The 26597-nt window shown below is 46.5% G+C and overlaps 1 protein-coding gene across 1 annotated transcript in view; it reads right to left on the minus strand.

Annotated features, from left to right (window-relative positions):
* Positions 1-20538, minus strand: part of LOC146185424 (uncharacterized) — a 31828-nt gene extending 11290 nt beyond the window's left edge. The window contains exons 1-7 of the mRNA XM_084607817.1: positions 20488-20538; positions 18454-18878; positions 16084-16348; positions 5006-5279; positions 3635-3804; positions 2169-2334; positions 485-734 (exon numbers count right to left, since the gene is read on the minus strand). Of these exons, the coding sequence (XP_084463943.1) occupies positions 485-734; positions 2169-2334; positions 3635-3804; positions 5006-5279; positions 16084-16348; positions 18454-18878; positions 20488-20538 (1601 nt within the window). The remainder of the gene's footprint in view (positions 1-484; positions 735-2168; positions 2335-3634; positions 3805-5005; positions 5280-16083; positions 16349-18453; positions 18879-20487) is intronic.
* Positions 20539-26597: the final 6059 nt, after the last annotated feature.

Raw genomic sequence — 26597 nt, forward strand, 5'->3', positions numbered from 1 at the left:
AGTTACGTACGAGGTTATTCCAGACGGAACTGTACCGAGTTCTAGTCGTCAGTGCTCGTCTGACCTGGTGCATGTGCTTCGCATGAAGCCGTATTTTACCCGCTGAAAGTCATATTTGCCATCCGGAGCAGTTTTTTTTCTGTGAGCTTGCGGTTTTTTTTTTTTTCGAGGGGGGGGGGGGGGGGGGAATAATGCCACCTGACGGTTCGAGGTAGCGCTTGAACGACAAAGAAGTTGGAGACTCTCGCGCGCTTCGGCTATTTAACCCCCGTGGACTCTTGAGCTTGTGTCTTCGTGCTACCGTTTCTCGGGAACCTCTCTCTTGACTGTGTGTATCTGCCCCTGTTGCCGGTACCCATAAATCCCTGTCTTCGTGACAATATGATGGATATATGATGGATATATGGATGAATATATGGTAATTTGGCTAAATTATTCGAGCCCAATTGAAATAAATGTTTGTTAAGAGGATGAATTGTCGCACCTGGTGACGTAGGCCTCACGAAGCGTGGCGTTGTTCAGCCAGCGAGGCGCCGGCCCGGTCCAGGGCAGGGAGTCCACGAGCTCACCCATTAGGGCAGCGAACGAATCGTCGCTGGTGTCCAGTGCCCCACTGCGCACCTGGTTGGACAGTTGGCGCTTGAGGAAGTTCAGCAGGGCCTCGGCGTCCAGACCACTCACTAACGGAGACCTCGTTGCCAGCGCGTAGAGCGCCAATGCCGGCTCGTACTTCCCTGCGATGTGGATTTCACAGCGCCCTCTTCTTTATCAGTCTATCACATATAGACTCTTCATATAGGACCTCAGATGGGTCCACAAAAAGGTTTGTGCTAAGTATTTAGGGTTTTACTACAAGCGGAATCAATGCAAACGCTAGCATCAACAATCTGCCGCCTCGAGATTGCGCTAGAGTTGAAAAGCAAAACAGGCGGCATGAACACAGTTGCTATCGAACTGCAACTGATTCATTATCTTGCTTGACTTCTATTTTCTCATACAGCTCAATAACTGCTTCATTTTTGTATGAGGCCGCTGGGAATCAAATGGGTGTTAGCGACCTACCGAGAGCTAACCCCTGTTGCCAAATAAAATCTCTCCCGGCTAAGAGTGAGTTGAGGCACTAATTATATTGGTCTACTTCCTGCAAGTGTCCAAGCTTGTCGTTCCTAATAAATGCCATCACTGCGTATTCTTTTTTTTTTGTGCTGCCACATATTAAGGGCGAAAAGCCGGTGATACTAATAGATATGAAAACGCCTATTATCTCTCCTCAAAAAAGAAAAAAATCAACCTAGCTTATGCAACTCCAGAGATATCCGCAATATCTGCCAGGCGTGCACCCCGCCTTATTCACCACGTTCTTTGGCGAGGCAATGACAACCCCTTCGCAGCGACCTCACGCATGGCTTGCGGCGTTCGACGAAGAATTGTCGCGAATCACCAGCTCCATGGCAGCCACGAGGCGCAGGAATGGCAAAAAAAAAAAAAAATAATAATAATCGCTCGCAAATGATTGCCTCCTTTCGGAGACTTGTACGGAAAATTCACGCTCCATGGAATCTTCAAACATTTGATGGGCACAGTTTGAAACCCTTTTGTGTGCCCCTTTAACAACCGGTTTGAATAATAATGCTGTTTTCGAATTTTGCCGGCATTGAAATGAAAGCAGCAGCTAGCCGTGGCAAAGATATATACGTAAGCATCGCCACCTCGCAAAAGTGGTTCCCTAAGTTGCTCACGGTGTTGAGTTTGGCAAACGTGACAACATGGCGGCCGCCAGCAACTATCGGCAATTGGGACTGCTCAAAGCTATGTTTTGCACTTTGTCATTATCACCATCGTTCCCAATGCCTCCATTATCGGCATCGCCAACCAACAGAATCGGGTATGGTACAGTACGTGGGTTATAACAGTCCGAACCGAGTCAAGCTATGAGGGGCACCTAGTTCCATTGAACAACGAGGGCATATCTCAATGTTTCCACGCCATCTGAGGGATATCGATCGCACTTCCCTGCATGTTAGCACACTGCGAAAGTGTACAGCAGTCTGTACATGAGACTCTTCTACCCTGTTACCCTTCATTCAGTTCTCAAACAGTAGAATGCAAGAAACGGCCGACACTTATACGGTGGAGGGCACACTAGTCTAGACCCGCGCCGCGCTCACCTATCAAGCGGGTGCAGTGCTCGGCAGCGGTTATGGCAGGCGCTTCGTCGTCGACGTCCAGGAGCCGGCACAGAAGCTGCTTCTCCGGTCCAGCCGGCAGCAGCCTCGACGCCAGCAGTGCGGTGCGCAGGCCTAGGTAGTTGAACAGCTCGTGCTCCTTCACTTGCTGCACCGATCGAATGGCATTCCAGTTAAGCCCGGTATTCGCTACGCTGTGGCTTTGTTCTTGTGCGCTGCAATCTAATTTCCTTAATTGTTGGCATGTCGAGAGCGCAGTACAACACGTCGTACTTCCCTTTCTAGTGCTTGAGACCTTTTCTGGTGCTCTCGTGTTTAAGACTCCAAACTTCTCCCACCTCGTTAAAATTCAATGCTCCGATTGCTGGTTAAGACTAACTTCGAAAGCTGTAGATTAACAGGGACATCATAGTGGGCGATCCTGGATTCATTTCGACTATTTGTGTTTCCCTAACTTGCACTGACCTCGCACATCACACGAGTGTGTTTAAATTCTCCCCTGTTAAAGCTCCGTCTCTGTGGCTAAGTAAAGTTAAGTTAAATTGGTTCACAGGAAGGGAAAGGCGCATTAACTGTCACACTTGCTCTGTGGACACCCGAACCGCGCCGTAGGGGAAGGGAGGAAGGTGGGAATGAAAGTGGAAAGAGAGAAAGAGGAGCCGTAGTGGAGGGCTACGGAGTAATTTCGACCACTTGGGGATCTTTAACGTGCGCTGACATCGCACAGCACACGACGCCTCTTCGTTTCGCCTCCATCGAAACGCAGCCGCCGTGGTCGGGTTCGAACCCGGGAACTCAGGCACAGTAGTCGGGCGTCTTACCACTGCACCACCCCGGCGGGGCTCTCTGTGGCTGGAATTCCACCTTTCAACAATTGAGTCAGCGGAGTGGGCAGAAGTTAAATTCCGAAAGCTTTACTGATGATTTAAGATTATCAGTAAGGCTTTACTTAATAATTTAATTAGAAGATAATCTAAACTAAGTCGTATTACTGATAATGATATAAACCTTTTTGCATAACGATAAACTGACAATTTCTTACGAACCACCTGGCCTCAGGTGAACGTTGATGTATGTGTAGGTGGAAGAGGTTCGCAATTAAACCTCGATTAAAAGGATTAAAAGACGCATTATAATATAGAGTAACCTGCTTGCTTAGTTTGAGCTTTAAGAGATTAAGAAGAAACAGCTGCAACGAAGCTAAAACGTTTACTTGAAAGACTGGACGCTAAGGACCCAATACGATGGAGGGAAAAATACGCCTTACGCCGAGCTCGTACAGGGGACGAATGTCATCGTGCTAGTATTTTAAACCGAGACTTCCCTCTTTCGTAGCCACACCTTAAGCTTGGTGACTAAGTCGAACTCGCTTCGTAGCCTTAAGAGAATATTTGCCCTTGACTAGTGCATTTTGTATCGAGCTCTGGTTTTTATTGTAAGCCTCCTACCTTCAGCACGCCTGGCAGCGCATTGACGTAGTTGGGTGCCCGAAGCACGACCTCGTCAAGTTCTTGTCGGGATTCGAACGCTTCCTCGACAATCGTGCGAAGGTTCCAGGACATCCAAGCATTCTGTGGCGCTTCCGAGGCGTTCTGGGGCAGTGTGCCGTTGTCCGCTTCTGAAATGCGAAGGACATGAGATTTGCGGACTCGTGTGAAAAGATACGCTAGAATATCGTTTGGCTCTGTACTTCGTTGTGCACTATCGAGCACATTTTTATTTATTTAACAAATACTGCCGGTTTGTACTACAAGCCTTGGGCTGGAGTGAGTACGGACATAAAAAACAAATTGAGAAGTAAATAATACATATAGCATGACTTAAGAGAAGCGCTTAATAGTTGATAGAAGCTGCGTTAGCTTTTTCACCTTAACAATTCCAAATTAGTTCCTTATCACTGCATATGGAATTCCTAAGGTGCAAAAGTTAATGCAGCTTCTATGAAGTATTAGGCGCTTCTCTTAAAGTCGCGCTACATGTACTATGTACTTCTCAGTTTGTTTCTTTAATTATGTCCGTACCTACTCTAGCCTAATGCTTGTAGTACAAGCTGGCGGTGTTTAATTTCAAGAATGACATTAGTGTAAGAACAAAAACGGATGTTTAATCTAGTTTGCGATACCTTACTATGTGGTATAGCTGTAAATTACCTGTGCGAAACCGGCTACCACACTTGAGTTTCGATATAAATAGATAACTTATGGTCATGCAAGGCTATAGCACAAACTCCTTGGCAATCGGATACACCGAGAAGACGACATGCGGGACAGGAAGTAGTTTTTTCTTTAGAGCCAATAAAAGTGGTGCATAGAAAAAGGCGAATACAGCCCCTTTATTGTTACAGGAATGTGTTCTCGTGCACCGAGTAAATTCCCTCCATACCGAAGCAACGTAAAGGGACATTAGAAGAAATAACGCTAGCTATACTGTCTCAAGATTCCGCATTGTGTTTTGTTTTCTTTTCGAAAACAGAGCTTAATTCGTTAACTGAAAATTACGTGAAAATGAAAGAACGCGGGAAGGCTCCTCGAGAATCACTGAAATGAGCTGATGGTCACTCAATTCTTCGTCGGCCACGGTAGAGTCAACATAATCTTCTTTTAAGGCGGCCAGGAAGCAGCGGCATACATAGAAACACAGGAAGGGGGGGAATTCGCTTCTTCACACGTCATGCAGTCTTTGTGTGAAGTCGTCATGCGCAGCAACTTATGAAGCTTTAGTCAGCCGCGAAATCTCAGGGTTCTCCCGCTCCTTCCGAACAGGAAGACCAGCACTACCACGAAGTGGGGTCAACTGGTCTTCAAGTGGTCGCATCTTACCGGACAGGCGCAGCGTAGTGTTCCAAGGTGGTGGGTCGTCGCCTCTTCGCGCCTTGTCCAGAAGCCCTTCGAGCCGGTTGACATCGACGGGCGGAGGAGGTTTTCCTCCCGCCGACGCGAATACCGCAGCGGCCGCTTGCGCCACCTCGGAGGGACCGACCGTCAGCGCGTCGAGTAGAAGGCGGGGTTCGGCCAAGAATACGCGCCCGCTGGCATCTACGCCCATGCGCAAAAGTGCCGGATCGTTGGTGAAGTAGTACGCGTTGCCCAGAACCTGCGAACCATAAATCCAAACGGTGATGCCCTTTATTTAGACAGCCTGTGTTTTATTAGGTGAGGTGCCGCTCTAGTGGGTGTGAAGTAACCGGCTACTTACAAGCGTGAAGTCACAGCTAACTTCTACCTCACGTACTACCGCGCAGTCAGAGCGCCAGCCTGACAGATACTGCGCCTTTTCTTTCTTAAAAATAAATATGTAATTTACAAAAAAAAATGAAAACATGACCTTGACCTGGTTGGGGTGTAAGCATCACCATTTCATGGTGCCCACCCTTCCTTCCTTTCGCCATCCTTTCTTTCTCTCCAGAATTCAAAATTTAAGAAAAATTGTGAAAAAAAATTGTGAATTAAAAAGGCAGGGTTAAGGAAGCTATTGCTGCAACACTCACAGCTTTCGATCTATCACAAGGTTCAGGCCATGCTTTATCCACATGCATGTGTTGCTGTCAATCTTCTTGTCGCTCTCACTAGATAGCATTTCGATGCAGTTTTCCCTAGCATCGCCACCGTCTGACTGTTGTATAACAATGTTCATCACGACTGTACATCTTTAATGCGATAGCGGTAGAGTTATTAGATCAGAATCCAGCCGCCGGATGTGACGAAATTTGCGTTTTGTCGAGAAGGCCGGCCACGACGTTACAACTACATGACCTCGCCCGGGTCAGTTCAAACGCTTCTACGACGGGCACACACTAAATGGGAGATGCCGTCACTTTAACAATCCTTCCTTGCTCTTCAGGGTCGTAACGTCATATCGGCACCATTGCGAAAGAAAAACAAGTACGCTGAAAATGAACATAATCGAGCCTGGACTGGAGCTGTCGCCTCTTGGGTCGTGAGGCACTAAACCGAACGTTCGTCCAGGTCGATAGTTCAGAAGTCGTATGCGACGGCCGCCTACCAGAAAGTGGGCAATACATGACGACAACTTAGTTACCAATTACTCGCTTTCCCTAAAAAGAAATGCTGTCGCACTCTACAGACGAAGAGAAATGAAACGTTCGCTCGGCTTGCAAACTGAGGCTCCTCCTCAACCCTTGTTCAGTCTTTCTCTCGTTCTACGATCTGCTGTTAAGAGTAACCTAAACATTGTCGAAGTTCTGTATCATCGGAGCAATTTTTCAGCGATAGCGTTAAAGGTCCCGTTACCCAGAAAATCTGGTGTCAATGTTGTTACCGAAAAGGGTCCACCCGATACAAAAGGACTAGCAAACATTATTATTGCGAAAGCAATACTACGTCACGTCTAACCGCTCGTCGCTACGTGCCGTGTCGTGAAGCTACGTCGTGAAGAGGCGTAGCTACCAGAAAAAAAAAAAAAGAGGAGAAAAAGAAGAGCAAGAAGAAGAAGAAGGAGAAAAGGAAGAAGAAAAGGAAAAAGAAGAAGAAGAGAAAAGGGACTGCCCACAACTACCCAACTGATAGAAATATAGTTCATGACCTCGCGGAAACAATAAATTCACTTGGTCAAACAGACATTATATACCTTGACTTTGCGAAAGCATTTGATAAAGTTTCGCACCAAAAATCGTTATATAAGGTTAATGCGGTTTTTAAAAAAATCAAACACTCACACAATGGTTTTCCGCGTATATATCCTCTCGTGAACAGTATATGTAATTGTTAGAAGTTGTCAGTCCAGCATTCTTCCTGTTGCTTCTGGTGTGCCGCAGGTATAGCGTTTTAGGCCTACTCCTCTTTCTCATGAATGATTTTCAAAGTAGCATCGATGTTCCAGTAATGTTTTTTGCTGACGACTGCGTGATGCACAGTAGCGTAAATACGATTAATGGTCAGATTAAATTAAATTTAAACTTACAAAGAATAGTCAAAGGGTGTAAACAACTGGCAGATGGAGTTTCATGTCAGTAACCAGGAAAAAAAATGTTCTTAATTTTAATTATCAAATAAATGGTTACATGCTGGAAAGAGTTGATCAGTATAAATACCTAGGCGTATCTAAGGTGGAATACCCACATTGAAAACGCCATTTCTAAAGCTTTTAAAACACTATGGTACCTGCGAAGCACTATGCACAGTGCTACCCCGGATGTAAAGTGCCTGGCTTACAAAACCCTAGTCAGATCAGTTATCGAATATGGTAAAGTAGTATGAGCTCCTCAAGCAGTAACTAATTGTCACAAGCTAGATAAGATTCGGTCACTCGCTGCAAGGTTTATCGAAAATACATACCGCCGTAACCATTCTTCAACACACCTCTGCCAACAAGCCCAACTACCAAGGCTAGAAAGCAGAACCAGGTATGAAAGACTAAAACCTCTACCTCATTATCAATTATTATCTAAAAATAAATAGATTACTTTGAGATCAAAACTAATGAGACATCAAGGCATCGTCATAGTAAGTTGATCCCATTGCTGGCTATAAAAAATAATTGCTTCAAGTTTAGCCATTTTCCGCGAACTAAGGACTGGAACTCTCTTCCAGATTCTGCTATTCTAATCTTCATCTTTATGCGACTTTCTACGCCATTTAGAAAATTTCATCTATGGCACTAGCACAGGGTGATGAGGTCATATTGCTGTTGTGTAAGATGGCTGCTGTTCTGATGTGTGCGATGAATTTTTGTTTTGTATTTTCCACTCCTGTTACAGCCCCTTATGATGGCTGACATTATTAATAAATGAAATGAAATGAAGAAGAAGAAGGAGAAGAATTCTCGGTCACCCGCCGCTAATGCTTTCGCTCCACATTCGGTTCAGCAGCTTTGAACCCCTTCTCATTTTTATAATAATAATAATAATAATAATAATAATAATAATAATAATAATAATAATAATAATAATAATAATAATAATAATAATAATAATAATAATAATAATAATAATAATAATTAATAATAATAATAATTAATAATAATAATAATAATAATAATAATAATAATAATAATAATAATAATAATAATAATCAATCAATCAATCTTTATTTAATGTGCGCAGGAACAACCATGTGGTCTTTGTGCTGCAGCACAAATAAAAAAAAAAAGAAACAAAAATGAAAAAGCACTAACATGTTTACACACACAAAGAGAACACAAAAAAAGAAATAAATAATACATGAAATGAAACAGACGAAAAGTATCACGGAAAGTAAGCAAACAATGAGTAGCATCACTTATATACACAGTGAGAGAATTTTTTAGCACACCAGGAAATAAAGAAAAAAAAAAAAAAACGAACGGTAGATAGAAGACAAAAAAAAAACAACAACAAATAACTGACATTGATTATAGTAATATAGAAATATACATAAAATAAACAACCCTTCCAGGCGCAACAAGTGCATGGTACTTAAAACACAGGCTAGAAATACAGAATAATACAATAAAGAAGTAAAATTGAACAAGGGGCAGTAAGATTCGAATATAAAGTTTAAAGTTGAAATATAAGTAAGAAACGGATAAAAAGTAGTTCACGATACAGAGAGCATTGAACAGGAGAAAAAGCAAAAAGTGAAGTAAATACAATTTAAGGCTAGAAAGTGGGAGTTTTAAGTGATAAAGTACTATTTAGAATGCAACGCTACGAACATCCAATGTAAATGAACAGAGCGAGTTTTGGAAGATGTCAAGGTGAGGACAAAAAGAGTTAAATAACCACTGCATCCTGTCCAGAGGGGAGTGGGAATGAAGCGGAGAAACCTGAAATGGTCTGAATTCCCTCATGCTCTTTCGCGGAACGCGCAGTAGGATGTACTCTAAGAGCTGAGGGCACATAATGTGGCCATGAAGGAGTTTGTACAGAAATATGATATCAAGTCTGATGCGACGGCAGTGAAGGGTAGGAAGATTCAGTTGGGCGCTCCTGGTGGAGCGAGAGGGGGAAGTTGCGCAAGGAAAGCGATAATGAAATATCCGTAAAAATTTTTTTTGTACTCTGTCAACCTTGTCCAAGTTCGATTTGCAAGTGCCATTCCAAACAACCGACGCATACTCCAAGACCGGCAGGCATATGGACAGGTACAGTTTTAGGAACGGAAGTGGAGTATGGAACTCTCTCGAAAGTCTGCAAACGAATCCGAGTGTGCGCATAGCCCGCTGAGCAATGCGGTTAGTGTGAGAGGAGAAGCTGAGGGTGCGGTCAAAAAGTACACCAAGGTCATTAATTTCATCAACCCTATCCAACAGCACGGAATTCACAGAATAATGGTAGAGAAAGCTATGTGTTTTACGAGTAAAGGACACAACCCTAGTTTTGGAAGAATTGAGGGTAAGTCGATTCATCGCACACCAATCAGAAAAGGCAGATATGTCCGATTGCAACAACACGCAATCTTGAAAAGAATGTATTACCTTGAATATTTTTATATCATCAGCATAAAGAAGAAACGAGGAGTTCTTTATCGCCGCGGAAACATCATTAATAAAAACGGAGAAGAGAAGCGGGCCTAGTACTGAACCTTGAGGAACTCCACTCGTTGCAGGGTAAACGAAAGAAGTCTGTCCATTGACACTGACAAAGCAGAAGCGATCAAGGAGATAGTTGCGTAGGAGGGCTACGAGAGAGACTTCAACGCCAGAGAGTAGAAGTTTTTCAAGAAGTAGTGAGTGAGTAACAACGTCGAAAGCTTTGCTCATATCACAGTACACAGTGTCAACCTGACCCCTCTGAAGGACTGCTGCAGAGGCATACGTCATAAACGTGACAAGGTTGGTAGAAGTAGAGCGGCCCGACATGAAGCCACGTTGATTCGGTACTATGATATGTTTGAGATGGAAGGAAAGTACGCTGTGCAAAGCTAATTCGAACAGCTTAGAGGTTGCACATAGAAGAGAAATCGGACGATAATTGGAAACATCAGATTTGTTTCCAGACTTGAAGACAGGAAACACGCGTGCCATTTTCCACACGCGAGGAAAGGCAGCATTTTTTAAACAGTTATTAAATATGGCAGTCAGTACTGGTACGAAGATATAACTGAAGGCTTTTATTATGGCAGCTGGAATGCCATCAGGTCCAGGAGACAAAGATGGTCTCAGACGCTTAAGACTCTCAGTTATCAACTCCTCGTCAAAGAGAATGGAATTAGATAGTGCACCAGATGGGAGGCAAACGGAATCACAATGTGGATGTTTGTAAACGGAGGAAAAATGTTGTGCAAAACTGTCGGCAACATCCCGAATTTCCGAACCCTGAGAGTCAACTAAGCTGATACTTAAATCTGATTTAATGGAACGCTTGCGAACGTAACGCCAGAACTGACCAGGACGATTTGAGGCATTCCTCTCTAAAGACTCAAGATAGGAGTCGTAGTCCCGCTTGTATAAGCGTTTGCAAAGAGAACGCACACGGCGAAACTCATCTGCCCAATTGTGAAACCCAGGGCGTTTCGCTTTACGATGGGCCCGTTCCTTGAGCTTTAACGCCGTTATTAGTTCCCTTGAAAACCAGGAAGGGAACTTCCTGCGCGTAGGAGTATACAAAGGTATGTACCGACGCATACCATCAAGAACTATTTCTGTAAAGCGACTGACTTGTCTATCTGAATCATTAATGTCATTTAAAAGGGACCAGTCGACGGAAGAGAAGAAATTGAAAAGACCGACATAATCACCACGTGCATACGCGAAACGGGGCGAATTCCCCACCCGATCTGAATTAATAGAAGGTGAGGCAGAGAGAGCAGTAGTAACTAGAAGCGGAGGGTGAAATTTGTCACAGCGAGTCAGCGGTATGTCTGAACTCGAGACTCGAACACTTTCAAAATTCGATAGACAGATGTCAAGAATATTACCGCAACAGTTTGCAATGAAATTGTGTTGCTGCAAAGAGTTAAAGGCTATAAAATCAAGTAGAGCGTTACACTTACTTAATATGTAATGATTGTTGTGAGAAGAAATAAGTGAGTTCCAGTTGATACCAGGAGTATTAAAATCACCTAAAATAAGAAGTTTGTGTTTGCTATGACGGGTTATAACATGTTCGATTGAGAGCAGAACATCATCATAGGCTGAAGGAGGTAGATTTGGAGGAATGTAGAAAGCTGCAAGTAAAAGTTTTTCATGTCGATTTAAAGTGAGCTCGAGCCACACACATTCTTCAACAGTTTCCAGATCGGAACGTCGAACACACTTCACAAAACTGTCAATAGCAATGAGCACTCCACCTCCTCTTGATTTGGGACCTGTTTCAGGGCGGTCGCTACGAAAAACAGAGTAATTATTTGGAAAGAAATCATTGGAAGGAATATCACTTGACAGCCAGGTTTCGGTAACCACAACAGCGGTATAACAAGAGGACAAGACGCTAGAAAAAAATTCTGATCCCTTAGTCCGAAGACCTCGGGCGTTTTGATAATAGATATCCAAATTAGGGGCCACTGCAATTTTGCGTCAGTTCAGAGGGATGAAGCATATCGTCGTAAAGCTTCCCACGAAAGTCCTTGTATATGCAGCCCATCGGCCACATCGAAGGCTCAACAAGCTTACTGTAGGATTCTTCATCAATTTCAATATGGAAGGACGAGTAGGAGTCGTACCTTGTTTTCAGCTGCCGGCAGGAAATGGGAGTAATATTCACTGATTTTAGATGGTTGGTAAGGTCTACCGATGTAGTATCGGGACTGAGTTTAGAGACGAAAATAGTCTTCGGACGCTTCTTTTGGTAAATGGCAACGTTCAGGACAGATGAGCTGGATGCGCCAGTAATGGCTCGACTTCGGTGCTTCTTCATCGCACTGGGTAAGTCAACCGCACGGCGAGGAGCAGAGGCAGAAGATGAACAGGTAATATCTCCAGTAGTCATCCCTCGATGAAGAGCGGCGGAGTAGTCCACAGATGGCTGCTCCTCACGGGTAGGATTGCCCACGGAGACAACGAGAGGACGCTCGACGAGAGGACGCTCACACTGCGAAGCAGCGCACCGCACAAGCTCCAGGCGTAGGCCGTGAACATCGGCACGTAGAGAGGCGATAACCTCGGCTTGTTGTACGAAAGCCCGCGAGTTCTCTACACGAAGGCGCTCGTTCTCTTCCCGTAGCTGGGCAACCTCATCGCTCAGAAAAGAGATTCCCTCAAGCGCGTCGAGGAGGAGAGCCCGTAGCGAGGCAAACTCACCGCCATGTTCGCCGGTCGCGGCTGAAGGGGGAAAACCGGTCGGGTGGCTGGGCAGGAGCGGGGCACCAGGGACCCTAGCACCACCGTCGCTAAGCCTAACACCGTCAGACGACGACGACGCACACAAATTACACAAGAATGGCCGAGAGCCGGACTTCAGAAGTTGCAGCTCGTCATCCGCCCAGGTGACGCACTTCGTGTGAACACGTTTCGCATAGTCGGCACATCGTAAAAACTGCTGCTTGCCAAAAAACGGGCGGGAGCACAGCGCACATGCGTCCTTACTGGGCGCCATCTTGAAAAAAAAAAAGAAAAAAAAAAAAAATAATAATAATAATAATAATAATAATAATAATAATAATAATAATAATAATAATAATAATAATAATAATAATAATAACAATAATAATAATAATAATAATAATAATAATAATAATAATAATAATAATAATAATAATAATAATCCTGAGCACGCCTATGGCTGGTGGCATCGCCGAGCACTGATTGATCGACGGATTGTGTGACGTCAGGAAAATACACGACATGAAAGAGGTATCAGGAGCTCTAAATCTGGTAGCTCATTTGAGGTGAAAGGGTGAGAAGGGAATCTAGCCCAGGACTGTTAGATCCCGAGTCACACAGGCTGCCCGAAGGCCACACAGGCAAGTTTGCAGGGCTTGGTTAAATTGATGCTTGTTGCATGTCGCAAGGGTCTTGCTCATGACGTGCTAGCTTACGACTGAGCGATAATGGGATAACGAAAGTCGAAATTAAGGGATCAGTGATCGAGTCAAAAGGCGCTTATATACGCGAATGAGGATCCTTAAAGGAAGCTTCACGTGAAAGGCTGGAAGTCTACGAAATTTTATTTTGCCCCGCCGGGGTGGCGCATGTGGTAAGACGCCCGACCACTGTGCCGGAGTTCCCGGGTTCGAACCCGACATCGGCGGCTGCGTTTCGATGGAGGCGAAACGAAGTGGCGTCCATGTGCTGTGCGATGTCAGTGCACGTTAAAGATCCCCAGGTGGTCGAAATTACTCCGTAGCCCTTAAAATACTCAGCGGGGCAACCTCCGCCGAGGAGAAACCCAGGCATAACCTAATCTGGATCCCGAGCCACACGGGCATAGGGGGGAACGAAAGGGCAGACAGCCTAGCTCGAGGTAACGCATTCCGAGCAGGGCAGTCAAATGCTCCGGAGCTCCGCCTACAGGCTTGCGAGGGGGGATACGCAGAGATCTTACACTTGCATAGGGGAGCTAGAATTAGATATCCACCACCACACAAAGCCCTAACAAAGGAGGAAGCGACCGGCTGGCGCAGATTACAGACCAACTAATTTCCTAACCTACACATACTCAATAAAATGTTCCCGACACAATACAGAGCCACCTGCCCTTGGTGCGATGCCACACCTACACTTTATCATATCACGTGGGAATGCGAACGCAACAAAGCATTCCACCAACACGAAGACCCGAGTGCGGAGCAATGGGAGAGTCGGCTCACCAGCGGCGAGCTCGCGACCCAAAAGGGCCTTAGTGCAGCACGCAACTGATGCAGCACGACTCAGTGGAGCCTTGGGATAGGGGCCCACCCTTGCTGACGAGAAGCCTCAAGTCGCCAGCGCCAGAGAAGACGACGGACACTTCACAACCGCGAAACCCTTTAAATATCCAATAAAGTTTTCACTCACTCACTCCGTAGCCCTCCACTACGGCTCCTCTTTCTCTCTTTCCACTTTCACTCCCACCTTCCTTCCTTCCCTTACGGCGTGGTTCAGGTGTCCACAGAGCAAGTGTGACAGACTGCGCCTTTCCCTTCCTGTGAACCAACCAAAACTTGCAATCCAGGTAGTTTTAAGGCGCAATTGTGGCGGGCTGGAAACTCAATCGTGGCCACTGTTGTCACACTTGCTGGTTTACACATCAGTCATTATCGTATCCTGAGTGGGCAATAACCGGGGCATGACGGACAGGATAAGGGGTGAAATAAAAACTTCAGTGACTATCGAGTAGATTCAATCTGTTCTGCACACAGTATCATGCCCGATCAGACCTCCTGGCATCTTTCACAACTGAAGTGTACCACTATAGGTATAGAATATCGTCACAATTAAGTCCACTACTATGCGGTTAGTTTTGGCATTGTCACCATTAGAGAACACTGCATGCCCGCATGTTCTTTTTCAGGCTGGACGGTTTGGTTTCTGGTCCTGTTGCCTTCTGCCTTGTTCGTTTGTTTTCTGGAGACGTCGCTTTGCTTTTCCTAACTCTGCTCTCTTTGCTATTAAAGTTGGTTACACACGACTATTGTGCGTTAGCTAGTGACTTATTACTAGGCACTTAACACTCCGCTTCGACAGGAACGCTGCAGCTGCTTTCTGTGTCCTGACGAGGTCACCGCCGCTTGCGGCGGGGGCTAGCCTGCCACAGAATTTTTATCTGTTGTAGGCCGTCATTGCACCCGCCACCTTTTCGGTGGTGGACGACGGCCGTTGTTGCGGCGCGCGTCTTTCTCTTCCTCTTCCTCTTCTTTCTTCTCTATTTTCTCTTCTGTCTGCACGAGGCAACGGAGGTGGCTCAGCTACAGAGCCAGTAGCAGGCCCGTGCATTTTCTTTTCCTTCTTTTTACAGCCACAACAACTGTGTCCTGACCGCGCACAACGCGAAAACTGCACATGCATCTACAGGCGTGCCCCGCCGGGGTGGTGCAGTGGTGAGACGCCCGACTACTGTCCGGAGAGCCCGGGTTCGAACCCGACCTCGGTGACTGCGTTTCGACGGAGGCGAAACGAAGTGACGTCCGTGTGCTGTGCGATGTCAGCGCACGTTAAAGATCCCCAGGTGGTCGAAATTACTCCGTAGCCCTCCACTACGGCTCCTATTTCTCTCTTTCCACTTTCACTCTCACCTTCCCTTCCCCTACGGCGCGGTTCAGGTGTCCACAGGCCCCGCCGGGGTAGTGCAGTGGTAAGACGCCCGACTACTGTGCCGGAGTACCCGGGTTCGAACCCGACCTCGGCGGCTGCGTTTCGATGGAGGCGAAACGAAGAGGCGTCGCGTGCTGTGCGATGTCAGCGCACGTTAAAGATCCCCAGGTGGTCGAAATTACTCCGTAGCCCTCCACTACGGCTCCTCTTTCTCTCTTTCCACTTTCCCTCCCATCTTCCTCCCTTCCCTTACGGCGCGGTTGCGGTGTCCACGGAAAAACAAGTGAGACAGTTACCTCGCCTTTCCCTTCCTATAAATAAATCAGTTTTTTTTTTCAGGTGCCCGCAGAAACAAGTGTGACAGATACTGCGCCTTCCCTTCCTGTGCACCAACCAACATCTACAGGCGTTGTCGTTGTTGTTGTGGCTGTAGGAAGAAGGAAAAGAAAATGCACAGGCCTGCTACTGGCTCTGTAGCTGAGCCACCTCTGCTGCCTCGTGCGGACCGGAGGGAAAGTAGAGAAGAAAGAAAAATAAGAAAGAGAAAGACGCGCGCCGCAACAGCCGTCGTCCATCACCTAAGCGGTGGCGGGAGCAATGACGACCAAACATTCGGTGGCTGGCTAGCCCCCGCCAGAAGCGGCGTTGACCTACCATCCCAGCTCCGTAGGGCGAGGAACAGCCACCTTCACCACCTCCTCCCCCCCCCCCCCCCCCTCCCCCCTGCAGGCGCTGATATGTCCCTGTTCACCCCGCTTTAGGAAGTCGCCCCATATTTTCGGGTCAATACCTTTGACACGTCCGCTGCCTGAGTCGCGTTCCAAGGCTTGCGCGGCCAAGGCGAGATGCCGGCGCTGTTCAGGAGCTTAGATCGCAGCTCGGCGCCGTCGTTTGGGCCCGGCGCGAGGCATTTGCGGTAGAGGCGTCGTATCGCCGTAGGCAGCCAACGCTCGCCGGCCCGGCCTGCGAGGAGCTTGTGAAGGGCGCTAGACAACGCCGCTTGGTGCTTGTGGTCAATAGTGCGCCGGGTGCGCCGCACCTCCCAAGGTTCCATCCTGCGACAGTATGCAACAGCTTGCCAGTTGTGCAACAAATCAATTAGTGAATACGTCTAGGCTACGAGGCTTGACTTTTGTAGGCCTACGGCGGCAGTTGGAGGACACCCGACGTTATTATTCAGACCAAATTCTCAAATTCAGGTGCGTTGAGGCTTACAGAAACATTGGCCTTTCTGACAAGTTGTGAAAAACATTGAGAGTTCCTCTACGTGCTACAAGGCACAAATATACTTCCAACCTGCTGTACATCTTCAAATACGGACCTATTGAGTCTAATCGGCCTTTAAGAATGTTGTTAGTACGTTGTGGAGGGGTGCAGACAGATAATCACGATTTTCGTTGAATATTCTGGCCCTCACAAAAAGTTCGAGAATGCTCTTGTAGGGCTCAGTTGTATAGCAGCCATGTCTCATTCCATCCAAATCTTCCGGAAAAGGGAACGTTTAATGTGATTGACTGAAAAACCAGTGAGGTCATTAAAGGTTCATTAACGATAACATTCGAATTTTTAGCTGCATTCCCTGTGTGTGCTTGTTTTAGTTTCGCTGCTGCGTTAGCGAGCACATCACCCAACACCCATTTGTAGTTAATGTACCACGCCAAAATTTTCCGGAGGGCCAAGGGGACTATTAAATTTAATCCTGTGGATGTCAGCACTATGTTGTCCAATCAAAGAATTTCGTCTGTCATCCTATGTGCCAGCTTTGAATTTTACCCTGTGGATGGGGCTCTGTGGTTACTGCTTCGAGGTCAAATTACGTTTATGATAAGAGCATTGTTTTTACCAAAAGGAATTTAGTCTCTCACAGTGATGGCGTTTCGTTGTGACGATGCCTTGACTTTTATCTTAATAAACTTTATTTGGTGTTGCATGCCCATAGGATGCCGCCCTCAGTCTAGGGCATCTAGCTGCTTCCCATTGGGATGGGGAGAGGCTGGGCACCGGCAGGCTAGGTGGGGTGCTTGTCTCAAGTTTTGATTGACCTGCGAGGGATGGGCATCGCTATGGTACTGTGTAAAGAGATTGATTGATTGATTTATAGGAAAGGAAAGGCGTGGTAACTGTCTCACTTGTTTTCTGTGGACACCTCAACCGCGCCGTAAGGGAAGGGAGGAAGGTGGGAGTGAAAGTGGAAAGAGAGAAAGAGGAGTTGTAGTGGAGGGCTACGGAGTAAGTTCGATCACTTGGGGATCTTTAACGTGCGCTGACATCGCACAGCACACGGACGCCTCTTCGTTTCGCCTCCATCGAGACGCAGCCGCCGAGGTCGGGTTAATAATTGACGCTATAGCGTTAACTGAGAAAAGTGCTCGAAGGCGCAATTTAGCAAATTATCACGGTCTTGTTTCTCTAGTGGTGGAGGACATGTTCTCCGGGATAATTTAGATGTTTAATATGTCCGTTTGAGTCAAATAATCCTTCCCTCACCCTTTCTCCCCTCCCCCGGCCTGGCTCGATTGACCTTCTGCTGGCTCTAAGAAAGTCAGGCTTCAAGTTTTCTCTTGAACGCGCTCATTACGTGGGAGAGACGGAGAGACGCATGTCCAGGTACTCATCAGATTAGGCTGACTTAGGGAGAATGGCGGAACTCCCAAACTGGGGAAACAATCGTTACTTCGAACGTCTAGTAAAACTGTGCTGCAATTTCGAGAACTATCGGTAATTTCGTCATCCTGACGCGTACACCATTTGTGCAGGAACGTGCAGTGTGACCAAAACATTCTGCCCCTCAGTTAGGCCTCGCATTCGACTGACATTAACACTTTTTATTCTTAGGAGCTGTATGTACTTTCGTTACCCGATGCCGTTCGGCGTATGCTGCTACTGATAGTGGAAGCTGGCCTTAGCCCGCACGAAGGTCAACAGTGGATCGTTATAAGTCGTCTGTCTAGTGGTGGCGACCTAATGTCACGAAGGCGTGGTTACTCGTCTCGCACATTATAGCTACCTCCGATGCCATGATAAAATATGCGAAGTGGTTGACAACGTAATGACAAAACGGAGGCGTCATTGGTCGGAAGGGTGTCAGAGTGACTCCTTTGAGGGGCACTTGTCACATCGGTCTTGAGTTGTATCCGACCACAGAAGGCCATGCACGTACTTATCGATGTGATGGTCCCTGATCCAGTTGTTGCAGACATATCCGAACAGGTCGTCGCAAGGATTGACCGCTGTGTCGAGGCTGACGTTGGCGGCCGCAGCCATGCACGCCTCCGTGCGGCACGTGATGCGGCTCGCCTGACGGCGCAAGGAGGAGCCGCGCGGTGTGATCAGGCTGATGTATCTCCTAGGAGTGCCGGTCTCGTTGCGACGACCGCGCTCCCAGTCGCCTAACAGGGTGGGCAGGCACAGCGCGAACAGGGGAAGGAAGATGACGAGCATGCGGAACAGGCTGAGCCAGCTCGCGAGCCGGTCTATCTCTTCATCGTCGACGGCATCGTCCTCGGGGGCACCCTGCTGGACACCACCGCCGGCGTGGTTCCTGCCGGCGTCACGTCCGTCCTCGTCAGCTGCAGGGGCGCTGGGCTGGGATAGAAAGGTACGCGCATGAAAACGAAACCACGTGGCCCACGCTAGTCGGCATGTGCCTTCACGCCTTCACTTGGGTAATTGTCCCAACACAGCGAACGAGGACTCAACTCTCCCATTGTGCTGTTCATCTTCATTGCGCCTGGCCAATCTTGAGGGACAACGCAGTGGAGGGCTCTGGAATAACATCGACCATCTAGAGCGCTCTTTCACATGCACTCATGTTGTGCAGAACATGCGCATTGAATGCATTTCGCCTGCATATAAATACGGCCGCCGCTGCCGGGTTTCGGTCTCATGACATTGGGTTCAGTAAACGACCGCTAGTCATCGACTGAAAGCGTGCATGGTTTTAGTTTGTGCGTGTGTGTACGCGAAAAAAATATAGGCGTATGCAGTTACGACTGCTTACCTGCGAGAGTGCTAAAGTATTGCGAGACTTTACATTACCTGACTTCGTAAAGTGCTGAGTCATGCTACATTCCATAGTGACTAAGTGTTAGCCGACTATAATTGTGAGTTATGCCTATGTGTAATGCTTGTACAAACTGTAAACCTCGCATTATGTTTATTTATACATGTTACTGCTTGCCAATCAGTGGCAGCTATGTCGCCTGCAAACCTGCCAGAGGCATATGCTAGAGGAGCATCATGATGTATGTTCCTTAGTTTGCTGGAGAGACCTAGATATAAGCACCCGCTTTTACTAAGCAGACCGAACGCGCCCGCATATCATAGGAATGGCGGGTCTTGCTCGGGATCAAAGAGTCCTTGGGTGTTTCATTCCCATTTGTAATGTGGTCCCTGAGTGGGCACCTTCTGCAAATGCGATCATAATGTTTGGTCTCGTGACGTCAAAACCCGCCGGCCAGTCATGGCTCAGCCATATATCATCTGCCAACTACCATCTCCCATTGATGTGCTCGTGATTTTCGTGTCAAGAATTCCGCCGCCCCCGCCGAATTTGTGCTAATAGGGCACATGTTTTAGAATTAATAGGGGGATACAGTTATCAGAAATCATGCTATTTCCATGTGCTTCGAGGTTAATGTTCGAGGTGTCAATCAGACATTTAATTGAAGTACACCCGCCGTGGTGGTGCGGCTTAGACGCTCGACTACTGTGCCCAAGAATGTGAGACCGAATCCTGGCCGTGACCACTTTCCGATGGAGGCGAAAAGCTAGGCGCCCATGTGATGTGCAATGTCAGTGCACGTGCGTTAAAGAACTTCAGGTGGTCGAAATTTTCAGAGCCCTCCACTACGGCGTCCCTCAACCTGAGTGTCTTTGGGTCGTTAAGCCCATAAACTAAACCAAACCAATTGAAGGTGTAGACAAGATGAACCATTCTAGGCAAGGCGGGAGTATGTACGTTTGCAGTGTTCCGCATACGCATGACGTCTAGCATCGACTACGGTGCCGATCTGCGGGCACTCTTGCGTAGTCGGCATTCCTGCACTTTTCATTCCATAACGAGATGAGGAACGAGGATTATATCTCACATCGAGCACTGCAATTAATGAGAGTGGGAGCTTAGCACATTGTGCTAAGCTCGACACTGGTTGGCTACAAAAGCGCAGCCGCAGTCAGCCATTGCGGTACTCACCCCGTGTACTTCGCGGTTCTGCGAGTTGTACACTGGTAGCAGCGGACGCATTGCTGTGTCGTGTCGCAGACTCAGTCAGGATCAATGCCTTGGTCGCTATTTTCTCAGTGGTAGGCGAGGACCTGTAAGCGGAGCTGCCACGCGGAGGTACGCCGCGAGGTACGAGGTACGTGCGCGCGAGTATTCAAGGTTCTCTTCTTCTTCACGTATTTCTCCTCTTCATCCATCCTTTTCACCCATGACTTTGTGATAATACTTCAAAATTTTCGGTAATCAACAACATTCTTATTAGAAAGGCGAAGTATGGTAAGGGGGAGCGGTAGGTGTTGGAGGAGCAAAACGATAACTGGTAAATGCTCCAGGTAAACATTGCGTCCGTTTAAATAGCACTTGCAGAGTGCAACACGTAGATGGCACAAGTCTCGTTGTGAAACTGCATTTATTAGACGCGCTTTCTTGACTTGCATCGCACCGTACATCCACAACGGATTTTCTTACGTTAAATCTCGCTGTGGCTGTCGTCATTATCGATGTGGTCGCTACCCCTCAGTAGCCTAGTGGCGCCATCTCGACTCAGGCTAACCTGAGGGTTTTGCGCTAAAACACTTATAGTTTTGTTCTGGGGTGGTGTGTACCGGCTACGTACCGTAGCCTCGCGGCCTGGCGTATTAAGTACGCCAACCGAGTTTCGTTACCACATATTGTAGCAAATAAATTTTGTTACAGGGTGTGGCGCGTTCATCCTGCAACCATACTTTGTCTTGATTTTCTTTGCCGCGACGTTTTTAATCGGTCATGTTATGATACATTCTCCTCTTTGAAGTTACTGGCTTTAGAAAATATTTTCCCTTCCTTTCCATATTGCGCTGCTAAGGAAAAGCGGCGGCAGCTGAGGGGCTACAGGTTGTACTGCAAGAGGACTATGAAGAGTTAACTCTCTCTGCTCATAGCTTATCAATACGAAAATGCACAATATAAAATAATGATTACTTAAATATGTCGCTAAATTTTGTAAGTGAACTCTACTAAGATGCTTTCCGTACGCAAGTTCAGTACGTGCTTTAGGGGTTGGCTTTGCGTAAGCGTTGTGCGGGTGCAGTCCACACCATTCGTACCCTAGAGCATTCGACTGCAAATTGTTTCCACGCCCTGTATTGACGCTAACGTTGTCGGCCACGACAAGCGGAGGGGTTTTTCATCGGAGGGAGGTGCTTCGGTTGGGTGCCTAGCTTTCCCACCGCCTTCGAGTTGGATTTCGCCACAGCTTTTGCAGCGACATTAGTTAACCGCCCGTTTCCCGGGTTTCGCTACGTTTCAGTGGCAGTAGCAGTTGTAATAACCGGAGGGTGGTTGCCATGGCAGCCACTCGGAAGGTGATTACCGTGAAAGGCGGAGAGTATAGTGAGAGTAGAGGAATGAGGACCAGGAAGGTAGTTAATCCGGGGATTACCTGCAGAGAAGACGAGGATACGGCGAGAGCGCAACAATATGCAGCTGGAGTGTGGCTTCCATGAGAAGTGTCAGGAGGGTGGTTACCGAGCGAGGAAGAGGGTATGGTGAGCGTGACGCTCGCCATACCGCTCGGTGGCTTCATGGAAGGAGACCAATCCGAAGAGAGCTAGGTTACCGTGGTACCTGAGGAGAGGATCAGCGGCAGCAGTGCCGTTCTTGAAAAGGCATACTGAAAGGGAGCGCGAGCTGAGCGCTGCACTAGAAGTGTTCTATGTACAAGCACGTTGCCATCGTATTGTTGTATATTGTGAGGAAGAGGAGGAGGAGGAGGAGAGAGCTTTATTTATTGATAATTCAGTTAGATACTCCCAGCAAGGCCCCTTAGTCCAGAAGCCCTCTGGCCGTTCCTTCTAGCTTGGCCCACTCTACCAGTCGTAGCTGATAGGCGGGTTGCGTGACCAGAAAAGCGGCCTCCCAGGAGGATGGGGTGGGGTTTTTGATGGGAGGAACGCGGACGGGATGTGGGCATTCCCATAGGTAATGGTAGAGTGGGTGGGGGGGTGTTGCAAGTGGTGCAATTATGTGGGCGAATTGAGGAGGTTACAACGAACGTGTCTGGAGTTGTCGCCAGTACGTGCTCTCCATGTCATTGAGCGTGTGATGTGGTGGCGGGTACGTGACGCGGAAACGACGGTAGGGGTGGACAATCGTATCGTAGTCAAGAGGTTCGATGAGGGTGCATACTGAAGGTATGGGGAGCCTAGGCATTAAAGAGCGGTAAGCGACTTGAAAGTCTTGACACGACACCGGTAAAGGAAGCACTACTTTCGCAGTGAGCAGTATCAAAGGTAGCGCCGCTTTAGTACGAACAAGCGTTTTGCCTTCCGATAACGCTCAGTAAGTATTGGTCAGACGGGGTATCGTTAGCACTGTTATTCAGGCGTCAATCAAAACGTGTGCCTACCCATTTTGAATCGAGGCTTCACTAACCGAGGCTCGAGGAATCGAGGCTTCACCCGCCTGATTAGAGCGAGTCATAAAACAACTTCCATCGTTTGTGAAAGCATATGGCCCCCCAAAAAACATGAAAAACAAAGTACAAACAGAATGCCCAAAAGCATATGTCATTTCTTGTTTCCACTTAGTGTCGCTGAATGTTAACAGGGCGAATAGATATAGCATTAGCATTTTTTGTCGGCTGAGTGCAAGCTTGGAAAATGTTTTCCCATGCTTGGTGAACGAAATGGTAAGCCGTTTTCTCTCCTGAAGTGCAAGTGAGAACTAACCCGAGTCCCCTAGTGTTCACATTGGACAATCAATGCAGTGCTGTAATCATGAGCAAGTGAGCACAAACGTGAAAAAATAAAATATTCCCGTTGCTTCTTGACAGGCATTGAAAGCAGTGTGGTTGTAAACCGCTCTTGCATGCATTTCTCTATGGAATAATTTGTCGCTGAATTCAAAATTGCCGAGGTACTTATCTATGTTTAAGTCTAACGTGCAGATTTTTTTTTTTTTTTTTGCTGCAAAAACGTGTTAGTTCATAGGAATAATTTGCCGCTGACGTTAAAATTGTGGATTTCCTTATTTAGTGTAACCTGAATAATTTTCTTTTGCAGAAAAAATTTGTTAATATTTTTAAACTCCTTATTGCAAATATTGCCTTGTCTATGATTTAATTTTACTCATGTACCTTTATGTTCTTTCTTCTCCTGTAGTTAGCTGTGTAGACCTTTCTAATCAAGGCTGTGATCATGTTCGCTGCGCGGAATTTTGAGTGTATACATACAGCATGATATATTTAACAGTGTTTTTTTTTTTTTTTTTGCTCTCATCATTTGTTTATATTTTATGCCCAAATAACCTATTAATTCATTGCCATTTTAGGTTAATTTTTCTCTATTAATATAACCATTTCTTTTACTTAATTATATTTTCTATGTTGCTGCTTGTTTGTTTGTTATTTACTTTAGTATTAATCAAATGAGGGTCCACTTACAGTCGTTTGACTTTCGGACCCTCGTTTGTATACCTATTTTTGTGTATCTTTTAACAGTTCCGAATAAATTTTTCTTTTCTTCTTTGGGAATAGACTAAGTTCCTTGGATGCGCTCAAGACGCACGAGAGAGACAGGCCACTGAGGCCTGCTTTATTGTCACATCTGGTCAGAAGGCTGTAGTACGTTGCACACCCTTGGGTTCGTTCCTTGATTTTGAGACGAACTCTTGTAGGCTGTTCAAACTCCCCCGATCTCTTGTTTACTTTTTGACTTGGCTGACTTTGTGTGTACTTTGACACTGATTTGCAAGGCCTTACTTTTAAATGTCAGTGCAGAATCATTAATCTCGCTTTTCAGTCTTTTATCTTTTTTACGCTGACCAGCTATGATTCTTCGACACAGGTTTTTTGTTATTTGATTTGAACAGCTTATATCTTGCGTTCTTGTTTCCGCTCTGTCGGGATGCGGCGTACACTCTTAACGAGTCATAATGGATTGAATAATGCCTCTGGAAATTGTTTCTGATTGATAGTTATTTGCTTTCATTATTATTGTAGGAGATGAGCTGGTTTTGCTCACTGTTGATAGGCGTACTTATTAATTGCGTGTGTTTTCTTGGCCGAATAAAGGAAGGAGTAGTGGGCGTCTGTTTTGTCAGTAAGTGTATACCTTTTCGTTGTCCATGCTTTCGCGCTGTCCCTACAAGTTCAACGCAGCGATATACGCACAATATCAAAGCTTTTACGATTGTTAAGATAGTCGAAATATTTTGTGATGCGAAATGAAATACATGAGATCTCAAACTGCGAAGTGGTCGTCTCTTGCCTTTTGATGTGATAAACTAGAAGAAAAAATAGCAAACATATATCACCGTACGAAAAATGTAACCAAATAAATCACGAAGTAAATCTTAGTCAAACTAAAACAAACAATTATTTTAAAGTACATTGCAGCGCTGGTGCATGGAAAAAAAATGCAGTCAGGAAAACAATAAAATGTCGAACTTCTACATGATTGTTGATAACAAATAAATGAAATAAAACACAATGCATTGAAACAAAACAAAGCAGTCAAATACTCTTTTGATTCATAACACCTAAAGTTAATTTACTTGTTCAGTGCATAAATACATAGCATGCTTCATGATGTATTCGCAGAGAAATCGTGGAATTGCTCGCCGTAATAATCCCGATAAACGGAGGTAATTAAGCCGCAAAAATTACGTGCACTTTTCTTTGAAATATATGCCGGGAAAATAGGCCGCGTATGAGGTGCTCGAGGCAACAAAATGCTGTAGTGTACGTAGAAATGCAGGTCGCTGATGACGATGGCAAATGCTTAGCGCGAATAACGTCTTTGAGGCAGCTTAGTAGCTCGGAATCGCAGCTGTAGCTAATCTCACCATTTGCACCCTCTTCCGACAAAAAAAAGAAAAAAAAGAGGAACCATTATGTCTAGCCTATTTCTGTGCGCATTATTCGTGGTAAACATCTGGACATCAGTGAAATAGATACACCAGCGTCAAGAGAACGACCATTCGGAGCTATGGGGATGCAGCTGCACATTGTGCTATGCAGATACTGAAATATTGGCATGCTGATATTGCCTTCGAATACGGACCAGAGCGAGCATTTTTCACTACACTTACTGGCCTAGCAAGCGCCTCTGTAGCCTGCTTCCCAGATCTCAGCCGCATGTGACCTCAAGGAACGGCAATATCCCCTCGGGACGTTGAGAGAAATACCGCTTGAACAATTTCCTCCGCGGAAAAAAAGGACCCTATCATTCTTGCTCGCCGTCGACGTATACCGGAATTTTATTATACTGTTTATGGTAAGGCTTTCTGCGGGTAGCGTACGTATTTTATATTTTATCGTCTTCTTTAAACGCTCCGCCTGATGGCGTTTCGATTCTTCCACGGCGTCCGCGATTCGGCACTTCTAATCAAAGAGAGTAGTGCCGCGCGTTTCTCGAGTCGATAAATCACGACGAATGCGCCCGCGCCATAAATTTCCAGCGTATACACACAAGGGCACTGACGCAAATTCGCCGCTTTCCGCTCGGAGAACGTCGTTTTGCTGCGTCCCTCGAGCGGTCGTGTACAAAGCGGCCCGTAAAGACAAGACATCAAGACGTTGCCATAGGACAAGGCTATTTTTTTTACTGAGCATTTTCTGGCCTTTTTTTCCCTCACTCACGCAGACTGCTACGACATTCGTCGTCAAATCTTCCGCTTCCGTATCGGTTCACGAGCCAACATTTTTAAAACTGCATTGCGCTCGTTGTGCTTAGAGGCAACGAGGACGTAGTGGTTAGAGTCTTTGTACTGTCGACGCAGATTCACCGCAGGGAAGGAGGGGGCGGGGGGAGAAGGGGGGGCACTTTCTCAGGACAAGATTGACAGAGTGAGTAATGCTGAGTAAATGAGTCTGCTCTTGAGCGACGCTACCGAAACACGCAGGAATAATGGGCTGAAACTGTGACCATGGAAGTGATAACAGTAGAAAGCAAGACGGTGCTCATATTGCTGGCCAGAAATACGTAACGAGGGAGATACCGCTCGTATACGTGCTCGTTGTCAATGCACGTTAAAAAAAACCAGGTGGTCGAAATTTCCGGAGTCCTCCACTACGGCGTCTCTCATAGCCTGAGTCGCTT

This window comes from Amblyomma maculatum, chromosome 6, assembly GCF_055883805.1.
Source record: "Amblyomma maculatum isolate TAMU_Amacu chromosome 6, ASM5588380v1, whole genome shotgun sequence".
Classification (NCBI taxonomy): Eukaryota; Metazoa; Arthropoda; class Arachnida; order Ixodida; family Ixodidae; genus Amblyomma; species Amblyomma maculatum.